A 19,651-nucleotide genomic window follows, 5' to 3' on the forward strand; every position below is an offset into this window, starting at 1 on the left:
CTTTGCAAATGTTGGTAACAAGTAATTTAATTATTATGGTCTCTGGGCTATTTATCTTTCTAGAGAGAGACAAAAACACTAAGGACTAGCACCATGAACTAAAGGTCATCAGCTAGGAAAAGACAAGCCCAACATATAGTTTGGGCAATATATCAACTCTGGGTAATAATGAGACTGAATAAAATCAAGAGAATTGCACATAGAGATGTCATCTCTAACCATGGACTTTCTTCATTTACTATACTGTATTTCAGACAGATTTCAAAGGCCAATAAGTCTGAATTAAACACAACTCTGAGTTAAGAAGGTTACCTATCCTGAATTACTTCCAAAATCCAGTAGCCAAATAAGATGTTGCTTTGAGTGTGTCAACTCTCTGACCTTCCTGAAATGATGAAATATTTGCCAGACATACTCAGTGACTTACAACTGCAGAGAATGTGGTCCATAAAAAGCATGTCTGCTCTGAAAAAGTTATCACATGAACTTTTCTGAAGCAAGCATACAAAGTCTTTTCACTTAAACTTAGGTTAATAAGTTCCATGTGCACTCATAACTTAAAAGAATACCATGAGGAATAAACCATTATCACAAATATTCATAAAAACAAGTATCTCCAAATCTCTCCATTCAATTAAAAAATTTTTGAATACTTAATTAATGTTGCTATATGGTGGAGGTTTGTGGCAGATATATTTCCTTTTTCCAGACTCAGTTGCCAGAAAAACCACAATGCAATTTGTGATAAACCCTTCAATTTCTTGGAAAAGCCAAATATGTTATGCAAGTGGGAATAGAGTAGTGGGGCAACAGCAGGGTGTAGGAAAGGATATAGCAGGAAAACACTTGTCATACCACTAACTCCACCATCAGACCACTAGAGATATGAATAATGCATTTCATAACCTTCCTTCTTATAAAACTAAACTAAAGTTATTGTAAACTTTTGTTTAAAGTACTACTAGGCACAAGCCAAAGGGCTACAAAATTGAGTGGTGCTTTATAAATCACAGAAAATATGAGGCTACCCTAATAATACTACAATTCATCTACTGACCTTTCAATTATTCAACTTGAAATATGATTAATAGTAATTCCTGAAAGTAAACAAATCAAATGATCCAATTTACTATGCCAGTAAACCTTTGGTATGAGTAGCAAAACAAAAATCACCCCTATTGTGTATAATAGAAGCTAGAATAAATGATCATTCTGCCAAGAAAAAGAGGGGAGGAGGAGGGAGAGGAAAAAGGGGGGAAGGTGGCTGCAGTATAGACAAAACCCTATTTATCAATATGCTTCTCAAAGTTAGCCTATTCTTCATACACATAAACAGACATTCATTGTGGTTATTTATATGTAGGTGATTAGAGAAGTAAGACTATAAGTTACACAGAAGGTGCTGAACTTGTTGACCTACAATGGCAAAGGGAATTTCCTCATTTGGGAATTTCCTTTGCCAGAGAAATCATAGATCCACCTATGCCTATAGCTGATTAATAGTATGAACTGCTACATTTATCACTAATGACCAAATGAAGTTAAAGACCATCATTAATTTTATGCAACTTCTAAAGTTAATTCAATAGAAAAAGAGTGACCCACTCAAAATATTTTTTTTTTCCTTATGGGTTTTTGCCACCCTCCCTAGAGCACAAAGATCTTTCCAAAAAAGAAAGGAAAGGCTGGCATTATGTTATGTATCCTTAAGCTAAATTTTAAAATTAAACACAGAGTTAAATGATAGATTTGCTTTTCTATTCCAGACTGGATGCAATTGATTTTAACTGACTAAATTATCTGATCTCTGCCAAGAATTTTATTTCATTAAGAAAATGATATTATGGAGCATCTGAGATCATAGAGCAGACTAAACAGAATGCCAGAGAAGTTCTGAGTGCACCCCACAGTGAAGGTTTGATTATTTGCAGATGGAATATGTTGGGGGGGCATCTAAATCAGAGGAAAATTCTATGATATGATTCTGTGAGTTGTTCTCCTACTTTCATATCATTTCTGCCTCTGTGTTTAGTAAAACATTAAAAAATTTAAGACATTAAGTGATATTTGCTCTCCTGAAATTTTTTAAGGAAAGAATCACTTTTCTGCTTTGGAGGAAATATTAAGCTACCATCACCCTAGACAAGGGGAAAAAAAGGAAACATCAATACCACAATAGACTCTAGTATGTCAACTGTCAACACTGACATTATTTGGCTAGTCCTCAAATCCTCACCAAGAAACTAATTTAAATCAATCTCCTTTGGGAAAGCCAATTGTTCACTATACACAACAATTGGTCCAAGATCAATCAGTGGACATGAGATCAATTAAAACCAGCTTAAGTTTTTGAAGAGGGATAATTCACACAACTTGAGTTAAATCTCTATTCATTTCAATACTCCCACAATGCAACCCTTAAGCTTCGTTTGTAAAGCAGAAACATTACTACTATCACCCTACACTGTCTAGCCAGCACTTTAAGTAGTTCCACATTTAATTAAAGACACAGTATATCCTTTGTTGGCATAGATAGTGTGGTCACTTTTAAGACTGCAGTCATTTTAGCCAAAAAACTTGGCATTTTAAAAAGCCATCTGTTAGGGAAAATACAAAAACTAAATCATTGTTGAGGTAAAAAAAAATAATGCTATCCTAAAATTTGCATGTGCTTGAAAGCAATAGTCCCTGCACATTTGAATTTCATGAAGACTAAAGAGTAGTTTGGCAAAATTACTACCATACACTTTGGATCAGCTTTTCCAAATGCCATCACTTAAGCATGTCTTAGATAGCTGACACACCAAACTGTATTCTACACTAAGATGGTGTGGAGGGAGCAAGAAATAATGTTTTGTTTCAGATACCTAAATCAAAACTTTAAAAATTTACAGAAAATGAACTTATTTGTAAAGTGCAGTATCATTTTTGTCCACATGAGTGCTGTAATGATATATTTCACTTCACTGAACTCAATCTAATATACCAAAGCTTGCTAGTGTAATGTTACAGTTTCTCACTAGTCAAATACAATGAAGTAGTAGGTTTACTATTTGGTGCTGCTTTGAAATTATCAAAAGATATTAATTAGCAAAACAATTTACTCAATGAAAAATATTTGGAGAAAAACAATTTTAAGTCATAAGTTTTGTAATGATGCTGTCTAAACTTGTTACATCACTATAAATAATAGTCCCCAAAGATAATATGCCAGTTCTTATGATGATAACCTTCCCTTAAGCCTTACATACGGCCAGCAGTTCTCTCTCTGATACAGGTCTCGAAGTATATTGAAATTTTTACTTTTCCAGTGCTTTGAAATACTTTTTTTTTTGAGTAAGAGAGGAGATGAGAGTGCTTACAAGCTAAATGTATATCTTCCCTCCCCCAAGACAAGACCATTTTCTAAAATTCTACATTAAAGTTTGCCAAGTTAACAAGGAATTATTATTAAAGAGACCATATGTAGAGTAAGAAACATAAAACTGGAGAATTATTTGAAAAATAATCACTCCACGCAAGAGCTAAAAGGCCATTAAGCCTTAAGCAATCGCCTGTAGGTAGGAACTACTTAACGACATCCCAAGTAAGGTTCAGAAAGTCCAAAGGAGATAAGACCTCTCCAAAATCTGGATACAAGAAGCTTAAAACCTAAGTAAGTTATAAACAAATCACATCACAGGTTGAGTGAGACGTTTATATCCCGGGAAAATCAAAGACCTATTAACCCAAAAGCATCAGCCCCACTATGTATGTTGCCTGTGTGTAAGTGCTGTTTGAGTTATTGGACAAAGACAGCTAGCTCTCTCCGGGAGTCTGCAAAATATGTTTGGGGTTCCCATCCAATCTTCATTGCCTCCCATGGGGGAAACTATCTAGCCCACTGGGATCTATAACTTCATCTCACCTTCCCAGGCCCCAGTGCTTCTGAATTAACGGCAGTCACAGCACCACCTGAAGAAATCACCAGAACAGCGCAGAAAGCGCCCCGGTGCTTTTCACGAAATTAATCAGCTGTTCTTCCCAGCATCCAAATAAGACCATTCTCTCATCACCTGGTGACGAGCATTAAGCATAAAGCACAAGGGCTGGGAGAGGAGAAATTAGAAAACCTTAGTGAAAAAAGATAACTTAGTGAGGTTCGTTTTATAATCGAACTCTGAAGTGCTTTCTGGCATAGAAAGATGAGGAGATGACAGAGAAAGCAGGCAACTCTGGTTATGATACTTCATTTGTGAGCGCAATTAGGGAGCTTCCCCAAGGGTTACTATTGAACCTGCAAAGTTACACCGGGTCTCTACTCGAATTCTAAGCCTTTGACCCCTACTCTGGCCAATCAGAGTAGGACTTCTTTCTGGGACTTTTAACCTGTCCCTCCTTTCCTCGATTTAAATGGAATATTCTCATCTCACTTCTCAAGCCCCAAGAGTGCTCTCTGACAGTTTGCCACCGTTCTGTATGCCTGCGTGGTGCACACCTGGTGGAGTGGCCCGGCCCCAGAAAGCAGCCTATCAAGGTCTTCAGGCAAAGGGGGAAACTCCAGGTAGGGGAGTAAGCCTCACGTTACAAGACTGGGAAAGATAACATGTCAATGGGGGGGGGGGGGAGAAGGAGGGGTGGCTAAATTCAAGGAAAGGTATAAATCCGTTTATTCTACCTGCACGAAGATGGTATCACTTTTCTTTCCCAGAGTGGTGCTGCAATAATAAAAAGCTGGGGAAAAGGGGTAGCTGCGTCACCTTGCCCACATAGGAAAGCGCAGCGCAATCCACCCCCAGTGAAGAATGCCATAGTGTTGGCCATTTCAAGATCAAGAAGCCCGAGTAGTGGGATTAAATAATTATCTCCCAGCAGAGCGCCCGTTCCTCTGCCTCCAAACGTCCCTCACAACTCACCCCTCCTCTAAGTAATACTAACCTCGCTTACTGCGTCTCCAGCGGTTGGCTTGGCAGTGACCGTAATCCATACAGTTCAGGATGATCAGGGCAAAAGAGAAAAGGCGAAACTGCATCTGGACGGTTGAACTGGAGGGAAGACACTCTTCTCAAAGTCCGAGAACAGGAGGGGTCATTAGCGAAGCCCGGCACAGTTGGCGAGGCTGGGGTAGAGACAGTGAATTGTTGGTAGCCCGTGGGAAGGGGTTTCAAGAGTCCGGCAGGCGCTAATACAGAGCGGAGTCACAAGCCTTTAAGTCCAGCAGCATCTCCGTCCTGGAAATCTGCGAGATGAGGAGGCAAGAAAGGGTGGGTTTTGGCAAGGAAAGAAGAGCAAAGGGGTGGGAGGTAAGACGGGGAGACAGAGAGGCGTCTGTACATTTGAATCAACCAACCATTCTCTTTAAAAAGGGGGAGCACCCTATAAGGCTTATCAATTTCGTCTTATTATTGAAATGAAACACTCTGAGTATGAGAGTTTACTAAGTTAAGGAACAGTTCTAGTTAGACCCAACTAAGCCCTAGTTGCTGCCTTAAATCAGAGCGCGCAGCAACTTCAATGAGATGATTGCAATCAAGGGAATCAATTATTGGAAATCTCTGAGGAGCAGACATCCTAGGAAGGAGTAGAAAAAGAAACGCTCCCCTGGGCATTGGAGGGAGAGGGGGGGTAGATATAGGCAATGAGGAGCGCCTACATTTCTATTCAATATCTTCCATCCTGGACCCATTTTAAGTTCAAAGCTGGGGTACCCAAGAAGGGAGGGAACTAAAGCATTCCGGTAGAGAACAACTTACCTTTACAGCGGACCCAGCAGCACGAGGGCTCTCAGGCATAATGCTGCATCCCGGTGTCAGGCAAGGCAGCCTGCTCAAAAACACGTGGGCTGGAGGAAGAAGAAAAAAAAAAAAAAAAAAAAGTTTGCTAAACGCCCGTGCGCTGGAAGAGCCCCGCAGACTAGGCACTTAGAGTCGCTAAGTCAGTCCTTTCTCTCCAACTGGCGAGCAGACTTATAGCTCTTCTCAGCGTGAACTAGGGTTCTCAGAAGGGAATGAAGCGGCGGGGCATGTGCGGCTGCGTCCCCAGCCACTGCCGCTACGTCCTAGCCAAAGCCCCCCACCACGAAACCTAAGAAGGGGTTGTATCTCTGCGTGGTTCCTACCCTCCTCTCCCCCGTCCAAGTCTTCTTTCCCCTCTACCTTCTCTTTGACTGTCACTATATTGGGGAACAGATTTTTTTCCCCTCTCTGTCTTTAAATTAGGCGGAGAAATAGCCCTAATACGTAGTAATGGGAAATAGGGTGAGTGAGATTTCGAATAGAGATGCAATGAGTTTGTGGCAGGGGATTGATGCTTCAATAAGTAGGTGGTGCTGTATTCCACAGCATCTCAGGGTTGGGTTTTTTTTTTTTTTTTTCTTCCCTTCCCGGAATCCCCCGGGTCCTAAAGCCTGAAAAACTCTGTTTTCCCTGAGGTCCTAAAGCATGATGATCTGAGTCCCTTTCGGAATTCTTCTGGACCCCTGATCCCAAGGTTTAGAAAACTACAAGACAGAAAAGCAGCAACATTGATCGCTGCCTTAGTACCCGCAGGACACACTTCATTTCTCTCTCAAGTCAGACTCTATGAGGCGCTGTATCCTGGGGGCAATCGCTTACCAACTCTCAATTGCCAGTCTCGTACAGGGGAGCTGACTACAAATTAGTTCATTTATTTGTTCCGAAATTCCCAGAAGCAGTGTTTCATCTCCCTTGTAAGGCTTTATATTGGACAACTCCTTAGGGTTTACATCTGTGCTTTCATTTCTTTAGACTGCTCATGAGACTCTAAGAAAGGGTTGGGAACTACAATACAGTTTAAATTTAGCGAATGAAGAAGAGTCTACTTTAACCTTAAAAAGAAAAGAAAAGACTTAAAGATTCATTCTTTCTATTCAAGGATCTCTATGTTAATTTTTTTTTTCCCACTTAGTCTTTTCACCTAAGTTCTTTTGAGTAGAAGGATTGGTTTTGTTTTGTTTTGTTTTGTTTTTTTCTTGGTACATGTAGGCATAAATGTTTGTGGAACTGACTTGGTGAATGGACTTGTTTCCGTTTTCCCCCATTGGAGATTTTAAAGTCTATCAGCCAGTGACCATTCATTAAGTACCTACTTCAGGCCATCCACTCCATTAAAAGCAAATGATAAAAAAAAAAAAAAGTAAGCTCTTTCCTTCAAAGAAATGTATATTCTACATATAAAATTTTATATACAAATGTGCTTACATATATGCATAATTATATATTAATAGATATACATTTTTCTTTTATAATTAAATGTTCACTAGGTCATATTCTTCTATATTGTCTACATGAAAAAAAAATTGACTTTTAGAATCATGCATCTAGAAAGGACTTCAGAAGCCATCTAGTCCAAATCCCATATTTTATACAGAAGGGAACAATCCCAGAAAGACTGCAATTTGTCATCATGAGATAAATTGAAAATGTGAGGGGAATTAAAGCATATATTCCCATTCTAAAGCCAGTATTCTTTCTACTATTTAACAATGGCTTTCTCAAAAGGCTTGTTAATTAACAAAAATTTATTAACTACTATATTAGGTGTTTTATTCATTTATTAAATTCAATTTAGTTTCCTCTGTAAAATGATTCCTTTCTAGCTCTAACCTGGACTTAGTTTACCAGCTTTTATTGAGTAGCTCTTACATTCAACTCCATATACTATGAACCAACCAGTAGATAATATTAAGATGAATACCATATGGTCCTTGATGTCTAACAGCAAAGAATCTAGTAGGGGAGAATAAGACATGTACAAAACTATTTTTGTTGTTGTGCTAGTAAGTTTATTTTAAATATACATTGCCTTATGATTCATGTTGGGAGAGAAAAAGTAGAACAAAAGGGAAAAACCATGGGAGAAATTAAAAAGAAGTAAACATAGCATGTGTTGATTTACATTCAGTCTCCCTAGTTCTTTTTCTGGATGCAGATGGCATTTTCTATACAAAGTTTATTGAGATTGCATTGTGTAGAGGGCCGCAGTTAGTGGGGGAACTCTGGGTAAGGTATAAGACCCTTTAGCCCAGAGAAAATCTGATGACAATACCTGGTTTGGCTCCCCATTTCCCTTGGTGTTCACACCTTTTCCTGAGAAGTCAAGAAAGGTATGACCACCTGTGTTCTACTTGAAGCAAAGATACTTACAACAGGGTATTTACTCAGTGTGATTGATGAGATTATGGTTTTCTAGCTCTAATACGCTTAGAGTGATATGGTATAATGGTTCTACAGTTGGCACATGCTCAGTGTGTTGTAGTGATGTAATTGTACTAAGGTATTTAAGGGCTGAGAGGATTGGAGACATGAGTAAATGTGCTCGAGCTAGATCTCAGACTCAGAGACTCAGACACAGAGAAGACTCCAGACTCCATCCTTGACCATCCTTGTGGTGGATCTTCTGCCTTCATCACTTTTCCACCTAAGACCAAGGCTTGTCCAGAGATCCTCCAGAGAGCTAGTCCAGACATTGCAACTTTGGATTGAGAAGAACAAAGTCTTTCATAGTTGATCATCTCACATTCTTGCTGTTATCGTGTATAATATATTACTGGTTTTGCTTTTTTCACTCAGCATCAATTCATGTAAGTCTTTGCAGGCCTTTCTATAATCAATTTGTTCATCCTTTTTTATAGAACAATAATATTCTGTTATCTTCATGTACCACAGCTTATTCAGCTATTCCCCAATAGATGGGCATCCATTATTTTTCCTATTTTTTGCTACCACAAAAAGAACTGCTACAAATATTTTTACATGTGCCGGTCCTTTTCCCTCCTTTATGATTTCCTTGGGATACAGACCCAGTAATGGCACTGCTGGGTCAAAGGTATGCACGGTTTTATAGTTCTTTGGGTGACATGGACAAAATTAAATACAATACAAAGTGAAATATGAAAATGCCAGAGGCACAACATTCCCAGAAGTTTCAAAGAAGGGATACTACTTTTTAAAAACATCACCCTTGCATTTACTCACATTGAATAAAGGTCAGGGAAGTCTCAATGAAAAAAGCATTAGATTTGAAATGGAGACCAGGATTTCAATATGAGTATTACAATTTATTGTTTATGTTACCTGGGGCTTGTAAATTTAACTTTTCTAGGTCTCATATTCTTTATTTGTAAAATGAGGAGTTGTACAAGTTGACTTCTGAGAAACCTTTAAACTCATAATCCATGCTCCTCTGTTTTGTTTATGATAGACAATCTATGAAAGATAATACAGGTGCTATATTATTATACCCCAAAGTTCTGTTTTTTCATCAATGTGGATATTCCTTTTAATATTAGATTTTTAGCCTTTTTTTATTACTTTCTTCCATGTCTTCTTATAAATTCATATATAATATGTCCACCCAATATGCTGGGGGAGGAGAGAGTTTCTTCAAACTCATGAACATCAATAAAGAACAAGAGCTATTCATCAATTGTCCCTTATTCTTGACACATGATCAGTGCATCTTCTTTTCAAGTTACAATTTTTTTTGATTACATCTTTTATGCCTGAGATGTCAAACAGGTGACTGGTTCATCATATGTGACTCATAACACTTCCAAGTGTAGCCTGAATCAGATTAAAATGTAATTGGGAAATACTTCACAAAATAAATTAAAATACAGATTTCCTTAATATATGGTTTTCTATATCAATATATGATTGGCACATATCTTTATATATGATTTAGTTGCCCTTGTTTTCTTTTAGTTTGACATTACTGCTTTATACCAATTCTGTGAAATTCCTCATTTGTAATGTGTTATAGCCTGCTTCTGTTCATCATGCACCTTTCCTTTCACCTCAAGATGATCCTCAACTTCAGTTCTTTGAAGACTGTAATATTCTTTGCCTTACAATTATAACAACAATATTATTGCAGTAACACATTATTGTAACATTATTTTCATAATTAATTTATTCTACCTTAAGCTTTCAGATAAATTTGGGATCTTTTTCAATTTAGGGTAAGCATTTAGAAATTTTTAAGTTTGTCATTAGAATAGATGCCAATTGACTTTTTAACTTATTAATTGACCTACCAGTTTAAAATATTACAATTTTAGGACTGCTTGCCATCTAGGGGAGGGAGTGGAGGGAGGGAGGGGAAAAATTGGAACAGAAGTGAATGCAAGGGATAATGCTGTAAAAAATTATCCTGGCATGGGTTCTATCAATAAAAAGTTATTTAAAAAAATAAATAAATAAATAATAAAATAAAATATTATGATTTTTTTTCATTTAACTGATTAACATCCTGATAACAACAAAACAAAGTATCTCATTGGTATTCCCATGATATGTACTTTGGAATGCCCCACCCCCATGCACTAAGCTGGTCTTATTTCTGTTTTATAAATAAGTAATCTGACCAGGCTCACATGGAACTTTGCAACATCCAATGCTCAAATCAAGAACCATTTTCTTAGCTCACTAAACCATAGTACTTTTCAGATGGCAAAATTGAGACACAATTTGTACCAAATTCTTTTTGGAGTGCCAGTTTTCTTGAAATAGTAAATTGGTATGATAATCCTTTTATCTCTCCTATAATACTTTCAGTTAACAGTAGAAAGAGTTATGGTGTATTGAATAGAAAGCTAGCCTGGAAAGAAGGCTTAGGTTCGAATGCTTCCTCTTAAATAAGTTGTCTGTGTAACCTTAGGCAAGTCACTTTAAAGTTGTCCCCCAAAATTCTATGCAATCCTAAGGCTGTAAACTGAAGAAAAAGTGTCAATCTGTTTTGCTAATGGGAGTTTTAAACTCCCTTTTCCTTTATCAATTAAATCACAGATCTAATTCCTGTCCTTTATTACAATAAGAAAGAGTTCAAATGTAGAAAAATAAAAAATGCTGCCCCCAAATACCTATCTAGCTTCTTGTATTCAGGCTGAACAGCAAACTCTATCCAAGGTCAAGAGTTATCAATAGTATCCATTAAGAACAAGAGGGAAGGAATGAAGCAGTGGAAAGAGAAGCTCAAAAGGGAGGGGGTGAATTTTTTCCTGGTTTAGCCATTTAATAGCTGTGTGGCTTTTTACATTAATTTCTCTGTGCTTTTATTTATCTAAAAAATCAAGGCATTTGGGGAATCTCTAAGAACCCTTTTAGTTAGAAAATTATGTGACTTATAACCGAATTTTAGAGAAGATACCTCTATTTTATGACCTTAGCAAAAACTTCTCCTTTATGCCTGATCTGAATCTCATCTATTTCAATTTTAAGATCATTAGTTTTTTGTCAGGGGAAAAGAAAAATAGCTAGTCATTAACCTCCTTATATGTGTTCTGAGATCATTTTTCAACTTTCTCTTCTCAAGGTGCTATTTTACAAATCTTTATCCATTGTAGTTACTGTTTTTTTTTTTTAATCCAACCTCTTTCCATAGCATACATTGTACACAGTAAGCACTTATCAAATAGTTGTTTAAATAAATCTAATTCTATGACCAGGTAATTTGCTTGTACTCATTCCAGGAATCTCTTTAAACAGGATCCTTTCTTTTAAAACATTGATCACAGTATATTGATCCCTATTAAAGTTCTAACAGGATATTGTCTCATGGTGGCACAACAGTGACTCTTAGTTCTCCAGGATCTTGCCAGGGAACATTTTTTTTTAATTTGTTTGTCTGTACCAAGATGGAAAGACCTGGAAATAGACTAAATGGAAATAAATTATCAGAAGATTGGTCACCTTGTGATGATGTGTTTTTTGGTGGTATGTAAAGGGACAGAAACATACCATCTACTGAGACACAGAAGATTTGTAATATATGCCAGGTGAGTGCCCAAATTAATGTAATTCTGTTAAAACTTGGGAAATCACCTAGTTCAAATCTATTTTAAAATGAGGATAATGAGACTCAGGAGACTTTGTTACTTGTCCAAACTTATACAGATCCTAAAATATAAAAGGTGGGATTTGAACCTATAGTATCTGACTAGAGCCAATGCTTTTTTTCTTCTTACCATACCATATTGCTCCATCCAATATTATAGTTGATCCTGGCAGATTGTACTTAGGAATTCATGATCTGATAAGTTTCTTTTTAAAAAGGAATATGTATTATATTTAGATAAGAAATTATTTAATCTTATTTTTTAACCAGACAATTGGGATTAAGTGATTAGCCAAGAGTCACATAATGTGTTAGATTGAGGCTGCCCCCAATCAATTACTAAACTTGAAATTCTGAAATTAATAATATAGAAAGGAAAAAAACTATTGAACTAATAAATAAAACTAAGAGTTGGTTTTATGAAAAAACCAATAAAATTGATAAACTTTTGGTAAATCTGATTAGAAAAAGGAGAGAAGGAAATCAAATTAGTAGTCTTAAAAATGAAAAGGGAGAACTTTCCACCAATGAAGAGGAAATTAAAGAAATAATAAGAGGTTACTTTGCCCAACTTTATGCCAATAAATTTGATAACCTAAGCGAAATGGATGACTACCTCCAAAAATATAGGCTTCCCAGATTATCAGAGGAGGAAGTAAATTGCTTAAACAGTCCCATTTCAGAAAAAGAAATAGAACAAGCTATTAATCAACTCCCTAAAAAAAAATCCCTGGGACCAGATGGATTTACATGTGAATTCTACCAAACATTCAAAGAACACTTAGCCCCAATGCTTTATAAACTATTTGACAAAAGAGGGAATGAAGGAGTCCTTCCATATTCCTTTTATGACACAGACATGGTACTGATACCTAAACCAGGTAGGTTGAAAACAGAGAAAGAAAAGTATACACCAATCCCCCTAATGAATATTGATGCTAAAATCTTAAATAAGATATTAGCAAAAAGACTACAGAAAATCATCCCCAGGATAATATACCACGATCAAGTAGGATTTATATCAGGAATGCAGGGCTGGTTCAATATTAGGAGAACTATCAGTATAATTGGCCATATTAATAATCAAATTAACAAAAACCATATGATCATCTCAATAGATGCAGAAAAAGCATTTGATAAAATCCAACATCCATTCCTATTAAAAACTCTTGAGAGTATAGGAATAAATGGACTTTTCCTTAAAATAATCAGTAGCATCTATTTAAAACCAGCAGTAAGCATCATATGTAACGGGAACAAATTGCAACCATTCCCAATAAGATCAGGAGTGAAACAAGGTTGCCCACTATCACCGTTACTATTTAATATTATATTAGAAATGCTAGCTTTGGCAATAAGAGTTGAGAAAGAGATTAAAGGAATAAGAATAGGCAATGAGGAAACCAAATTATCACTCTTTGCTGATGATAAGATGATATACTTAGAGAAGCGCAGAGATTTGACTAAAAAGTTATTAGAAACAATCCACACCTTTAGCAAAGTTGCAGGATACAAAATAAACCTATATAAGTCATCATCATTCTTATATATCACTAACAAAACCCAACAGTTAGAGTTACAAAGAGAAATTCCATTTAAATTAACTACTGATTGTATAAAATATTTAGGAATCTATCTGCCAAGGGGAAATCAGAAATTTTATGAGCAAAACTACAAAATACTTTCCACACAAATTAAGTCTGATCTAACCAACTGGAAAAATATTAAATGCTCTTGGCTTGGGCAAGCAAATATAATAAAGATGACAATACTACCTAAACTAATCTATTTAGCGCTATACCAATCAGACTCCCAAAAAACTATTTTGATGACCTAGAAAAAATAACAACAAAGTTCATATGGAAAAACAAAAGGTCAAGAATTTCAAGGGAATTAATGAAAAAAAAATCAAATGAAAGTAGCCTACCTGTACCAGATCTAAAATTATAAAGCAGCAGTTACTAAAACCATCTGGTATTGGCTAAAAAATAGACTAGTTGATCAATGGAATAGGTTAGGTTCAAAGGACAAGACAGCCAATAACTTTAATAATCTAGTGTTTGACAAACCCAAAGACCCCAGTTTTGGGATAAGAACGCATTATTTGGCAAAAATTGCTGGGAAAATTGGAAATTAGTATGGCAGAAACTAGGCATTGACCCACACTTAACACCGTACACCAAGATAAGGTCAAAATGGTTCATGACCTAGGCATAAAGAATGAGATTATAAATAAATTGGAAGAGCATAGGATAGTTTACCTCACAGACCTGTGGAAGAGGGAGGAATTTATGACCAAAGAAGAACTAGAGATCACTTTTGCCCACAAAATAGAAAATTTTGATTATATCAAATTGAAAAGTTTTTGTACAAACAAAACTAATGCAGACAAGATTAGAAGGGAAACAACTGGGAAAAACATTTTTACATTCAAAGGTTCTGATAAAGGCCTCATTTCCAAAATATATAGAGACAATACCAAATATTATGGAATATTATTGTTCTGTAAGAAATGACCAGCAGGATGAATACAGAGAGGACTGGCGAGACTTACATGAACTGATGCTAAGTGAAATGAGCAGAACCAGGAGATCATTATATACCTCAACAATGATACTGTTTGAGGATGTATTCTGATGAAAGTGGATCTCTTCAATAAAGAGAGCTAATTCAGTTTCAATTGATCAAGGATGGACAGAAGCAGCTACACCCAAAGAAAGAACACTGGGAAATGAATATAAACTGCTTGCATTTTTGTTTTTCTTCCCAGGTTATTTATACCTTCTGAATCCAATTCTCCCTGTGCAAGAGAACTGTTGGGTTCTGCACACATATATTGTATCTAGGATATACTGTAACCTATTTAACATGTAAAGGACTGCTTGCCATCTGGGGGAGGGGGGGAGGGAGGGAGGGGAAAAATCAGAACAGAAGTGAGTGCAAGGGATAATGCTGTAAAAAATTACCCTGGCATAGGTTCTGTCAATAAAAAGTTATTTTAAAAAATTTTTTTCTGAGGCTGAATTTGAACTCAGTTCCTCCTGACTTCAGGCTTGGTGCTCTATCCATTATGCCATCTAGCTGCACCTTTAATCTAATTTTTTATCTCTATCTTTTGTTTTTGTATTGCCTTCAATTTAAAAAAAATCCTTTTTCTTGCCCCCTGCAGCCATCCTTTGTAACAGAGATTTAAAACAAGAGAGAAAAAAATCAGCTCAGCAAAAACTATATATCTATCACTTCTGATAATTTATGAAGTATTCCTCACCTTTAGCCCCTTAGCTAAAGGGAGGAGAGAAAGAAATATATTTTCTCAGCTCTTGGAATGCATGTATCTATTTTCTACATTAAACTATATGTTGATTAATTTGGAAAAAATGTTGGCTTAAAGACAAATATGTAAATCATTATTGTAAGTCAAAAATAAGAAAATAACTCAATTGGGGAACCTATTAATAAAAGGAACTGTTTTAATCTATGGTGGGAAGAACTCTGCTCAGGTCAGTCACACATAGAAAGGCAGGCAGAGGGACGGAGATCAACAGGACTAAGAAAATGGGAGGGAGAATACAAAAAAAGAGATATAAGCACAGGAAGAGAAAGCAATCTTCAAAATCCCAATAGTTGTTTTTCATGGAGTGTTTTAAAACTCCTGGTGAAAAAAGAGAGAGAGAAGAAGAATTAGAGGAGAAAAAGAGTAAGAATAAAAGAGTTAGAGGAGGGAGAGATGGGGGAAGGCAGAAGGAAGAGGTAGGGAGATACCCAAAGTTTAGTACAGTGCCTGGCAGGCAATATACATGTTATACATTCTTGCTGATTTCTTGCTTCAGCCAAACGGTATATTAGAGCTCTTTGAAAACACATTTTCAAGCTGGTATATAATTTTTAATGTGAGCATTTACATCTCAGAAATAAAAAAAAAGTACGAATCATGACTATTATTTTGTTGATTTTCTAGACTTTAGAAAGTGATGGGGAAAAAATGTTGATAATGAAAATGAAGATTAAACCTAAAAAGTGTGTCTTTGGGAGGGAGCCAATTTTTAAAGCCTTCACTAACATTCTGCTCTAAAGCTACAAAAAGAGAGATAAGGAAGAAAAGAAGGAAGGAAGGAAGAAGGAAAGGGGGGAAGGGAGGGAGGGAGAAAAGAAAGTAGGGAGGGAGGGAGGAAGAAAGAGAGGGAAGGCCAGTCCTTAGAGACAGCAAACTCCTTAGAGAGCAGGAAAGAAAAATAGAAAAAGCCCTTCTCTTCTAGTCAGCTTTACCCCTACTGTCCACTTTGGTTTTGTCTTTCCAGCTGCAATGTACTAGATATCATAAATATGTATCCCTCTTCTTCTATGCCTCTTCCAGCTTGTTTTTCCATAAATTCTAAGCTTTTGGTGCATGACTTCTTTCTGCTTTTATCTGATCTTACAAAAATTTGTTGTTGTGCATAAAAGATCACTATAGAATCATCTCTCTTTTTCAGGATCTACAACTTAATATACTGAAGTTTCAGTAATTCAAGCTCTTTTCTCTATCATAATGGAAATTCCCTGAGGTGCCAAGGTGCAGGTGACCATGAGGAAGTTATTAGTTCCAGATGAGGTAAGAAGGGCTTTACCCAAACTTGTAGCTATCAAAAGATGAACTTCTTAGATTCATGCTATACTTGGTTTGGGGAAGAAGGTAGGTAAGTCAAACTGGTACTGACTAGTATTGCTAATGGCATTTTCAGCACATCTTTTTAAAGTTCAGAGTGGATTGTATAGGATAATAGGGAGTATAAAGAATCAAGAACTTTGTAATAGTTCAGCTTTTATCAGATAAATTTTTCCTCCGTTGTTTCTCATTGATACATTGGCTTCTGGATGTTGAACTTCTGAAAAAAAGTCAATCAGAAACTCATGTATATTGCTCATATTCCTCTAGGTGTCTTATAGTTCACTGTAATGCCCTGTTCTATTTAAAGGCCAGGTCACAGAGTAAATCTGAGAACAGACTTGCATGAAAATGCCATGCCTAGGTAAGAGTCAGAGAGGGATAACCAGGGAGGTGATTTTCCACAGCTCACCTCAACTTCCTAGTTAGTAGGAAAGAATGCCCAAGGGTAGGTATCTTTGTCACAAGTAAATGAAGTCACATACCCTTGACAAATTCATGTCAATAACAATCAGCAAAGACAACTGTCATTATTGAAAGAAGGAAAAGTAAAGTGACACAAGATTATAGAAGAGGGAGAATAATTAATAGCTGAACTAGGTTCTTATCAAGTCTGATACTCATGGGGGAATTATATATCATTAAAATTGCTTATATTGACTTTAACATTTTGCCTTACTCTTACTTTTTCTCTCCTCCATTTCTTCTTCTCTCTCTCTTTTCTCAGGAGGAGTTTCAAAACACTCCATGAAAAACAACCATTGGGACTCTAGAGATTGCTTTTCTTCCTATGCGTATATCTCTTTTTGTATATTCTCCCTCTTATTTTCTTAGGCCCTGCTCATCTCCATGTCCTCATCTGCCTTTCTATGTATGACTGTCCTGAGCAAAGCTCTTCCCACATAGATTAAAACAGTACCTTTTATCGACAGATTCCCCAATTGAGTTTTTTTCTTATTTTTGACTTATAATAATGATTTATTTATTTATAATTTTTGACAAAATTGCTTATGACAGATGTTTATGTCATTAAAAACTGGTATTCTATGCAGAGCACAAACTCTCATCAAATTCATCATTTAGGTGCTCATACAGCACCAGTGAAACCAGGGAATTCCCATAATGCAGTGATCTTCATCGTGAGGTACACAAGTTTCCAAAGAGTTTGTTTGCAGGTTTTAGGAAGAGGGCCTAGGAACTTGGATATGAAAACAATTTCTATTCTCACTAACCTCTAATTGATATTTAGTATCTCTTTCAATTATTAATGTAATCAGCATTGTATTATTCTAACAAAAGATCCTTGATATAATAAAGATTAAGAATCCCTGTGCTAGTATCTGGACTTTCTTAACTGGTCTATTGTATGAGTTTTGTGATTATGTGAATAAAACATGCCTTATTTGGGGGTCAGTAAGACAAAAGGATCCCAAAAATGAGAACACAATTAATTTGTGTCTATGTGTGAGGAGTAGGAACCAGGCAAATGGCCTAAGCTGGTCAAGGTCAGAGTTGAGGAAATAGTAGTATAATAAAGGATGAATAAAGTTTCCAGTTTAATACTAGAATTATGCTTTTCCTGAATACCTACTCCCAGAAGATGCTAATGGTTTTATAATCTATTCTTCTTTTACCCAGTATATTCTTGGAATAAACTCAGCTTGATGAGATGAGTTGAGAAGACCTGTCAGGAAAGCACTTTTGTGGGTGAAAATGTTGAATAAAACAATAATAGTCCCTGGAAGAATAGATGATTTCTGGTTTGCTCTTCTCACGTGTTGTTTGTCTCTAAGAATAATGTCATCTGCTCTCTAAATATAATTCCTACTTAACACTTGTCCCACAGCCATTTCTGATTTTATTCTGAATCTCATACTCCTCTATTTTGGGGTTTAGTTGTTGATAATGTAAACTTTTGTTGTCCATTGGAAGATTTGTACTGATTTTAAGAACACTGGAATGTGCTTGCTCCTAAAAAATCCAACCCTAGAGGATCCTAAACTATCATTAACTCTAATCCCATATCTCTGTTTCCTTTCATTCTAAACTCTTTGAATGCGTTGTTAAGGCTCAGATCTCACAGTCTCTTCAGTTTAGCGATTCAATAGACTATATAATTTTTTTCAGTTTCCCTTAAGTTATTTCATTAGACCAACCTTGCCAAATATATATATATATATATATATATATTTTCCCCAATGAAATAAAAAAAAAGAATGCTATTTTCATTTGCTTTACTACCTATATTCCTGTCTTGTGGAAAGACTTAACTGGAAAGACTAAACAGTATGAAATAGCAATACTTTTTTTAAAATAAATTTTATTTTCAAGATTGTCGTAGTTTCTACTTTTACTTATTATAGACTTTTAGAGTAGCTGAAATTAAATTAATAGAGAGGTTTAAGGATCATCCTTAAATTTTTTATGTGATTTTAGGATTTATTGCCTGACATTTCCAAAATTCAGTTGTCATTGTTACTTATATTGTTACATTTTCATATTTACCATTCAAAAGTGTTTTTTCATTTAGTGCCTTTAGTTTTGTATCAAATATAAGCTTAAAAAAAACTTGTGCCATCATTGACAATCACCATAGTTTCTTCAGGATTTCTTTTCTGTGAACTTGTAAGAACATTTTTCAGAGTATGGCAATTCAGTTAATTATATTTTAAATAAGGTAATTCAATTTAATTATACTCAGTATCTCCAACAAGGACACTGGCCTGTTTTTATCCAGCTAATTTGTTTTTTAAGACATCCACATCATAAGCACTTATTTAACATTTGAGCAATTTGTAAATATTTGACTCTTCCAGATGTTCATGCTGTGGTCTGCCACTTGAGAGCTCTTTTGTAGACCGATGTGATAAGAACAAGTTCTCATCTTGCTCTTCGTCCCATGGAAGTGATCCAGCTTGAAGTTCTATTGACTTCAAAGGAAGCCCAATGAGAAATCAGCTCTAACAAGAGGCCCCCAACATTTGACCTAAAGTTTTTCAGTTGTTTTTCTTGCTTAATCTACTGATTCCTGAAACACTTTAATTCAGAACTGAATATATTTCATTCTTTTTCTCCTTGTGGGAATGTGGTAGTTAAAGAATGATTGCACTCCTTGCAAAAAGGAAAAAAAAAAATGGGGAAAAAGAGAATGTCTCCTGTTCTTTAGAAGAA

General features: G+C 36.0%; 1 protein-coding gene across 1 annotated transcript in view; it reads right to left on the minus strand.

The window, feature by feature from the left end:
- RSPO2 (R-spondin 2) overlaps positions 1–6,441 on the minus strand; it is a 262,417-nt gene extending 255,976 nt beyond the window's left edge. The window contains exons 1-2 of the mRNA XM_051970983.1: positions 5,733–6,441; positions 4,918–5,218 (exon numbers count right to left, since the gene is read on the minus strand). Of these exons, the coding sequence (XP_051826943.1) occupies positions 4,918–5,011 (94 nt within the window). The 5' untranslated portion in view covers positions 5,012–5,218; positions 5,733–6,441. The remainder of the gene's footprint in view (positions 1–4,917; positions 5,219–5,732) is intronic.
- Positions 6,442–19,651: the final 13,210 nt, after the last annotated feature.

The sequence above is a fragment of the Antechinus flavipes genome, chromosome 1 (assembly GCF_016432865.1).
Source record: "Antechinus flavipes isolate AdamAnt ecotype Samford, QLD, Australia chromosome 1, AdamAnt_v2, whole genome shotgun sequence".
Lineage (NCBI taxonomy): Eukaryota > Metazoa > Chordata > Mammalia > Dasyuromorphia > Dasyuridae > Antechinus > Antechinus flavipes.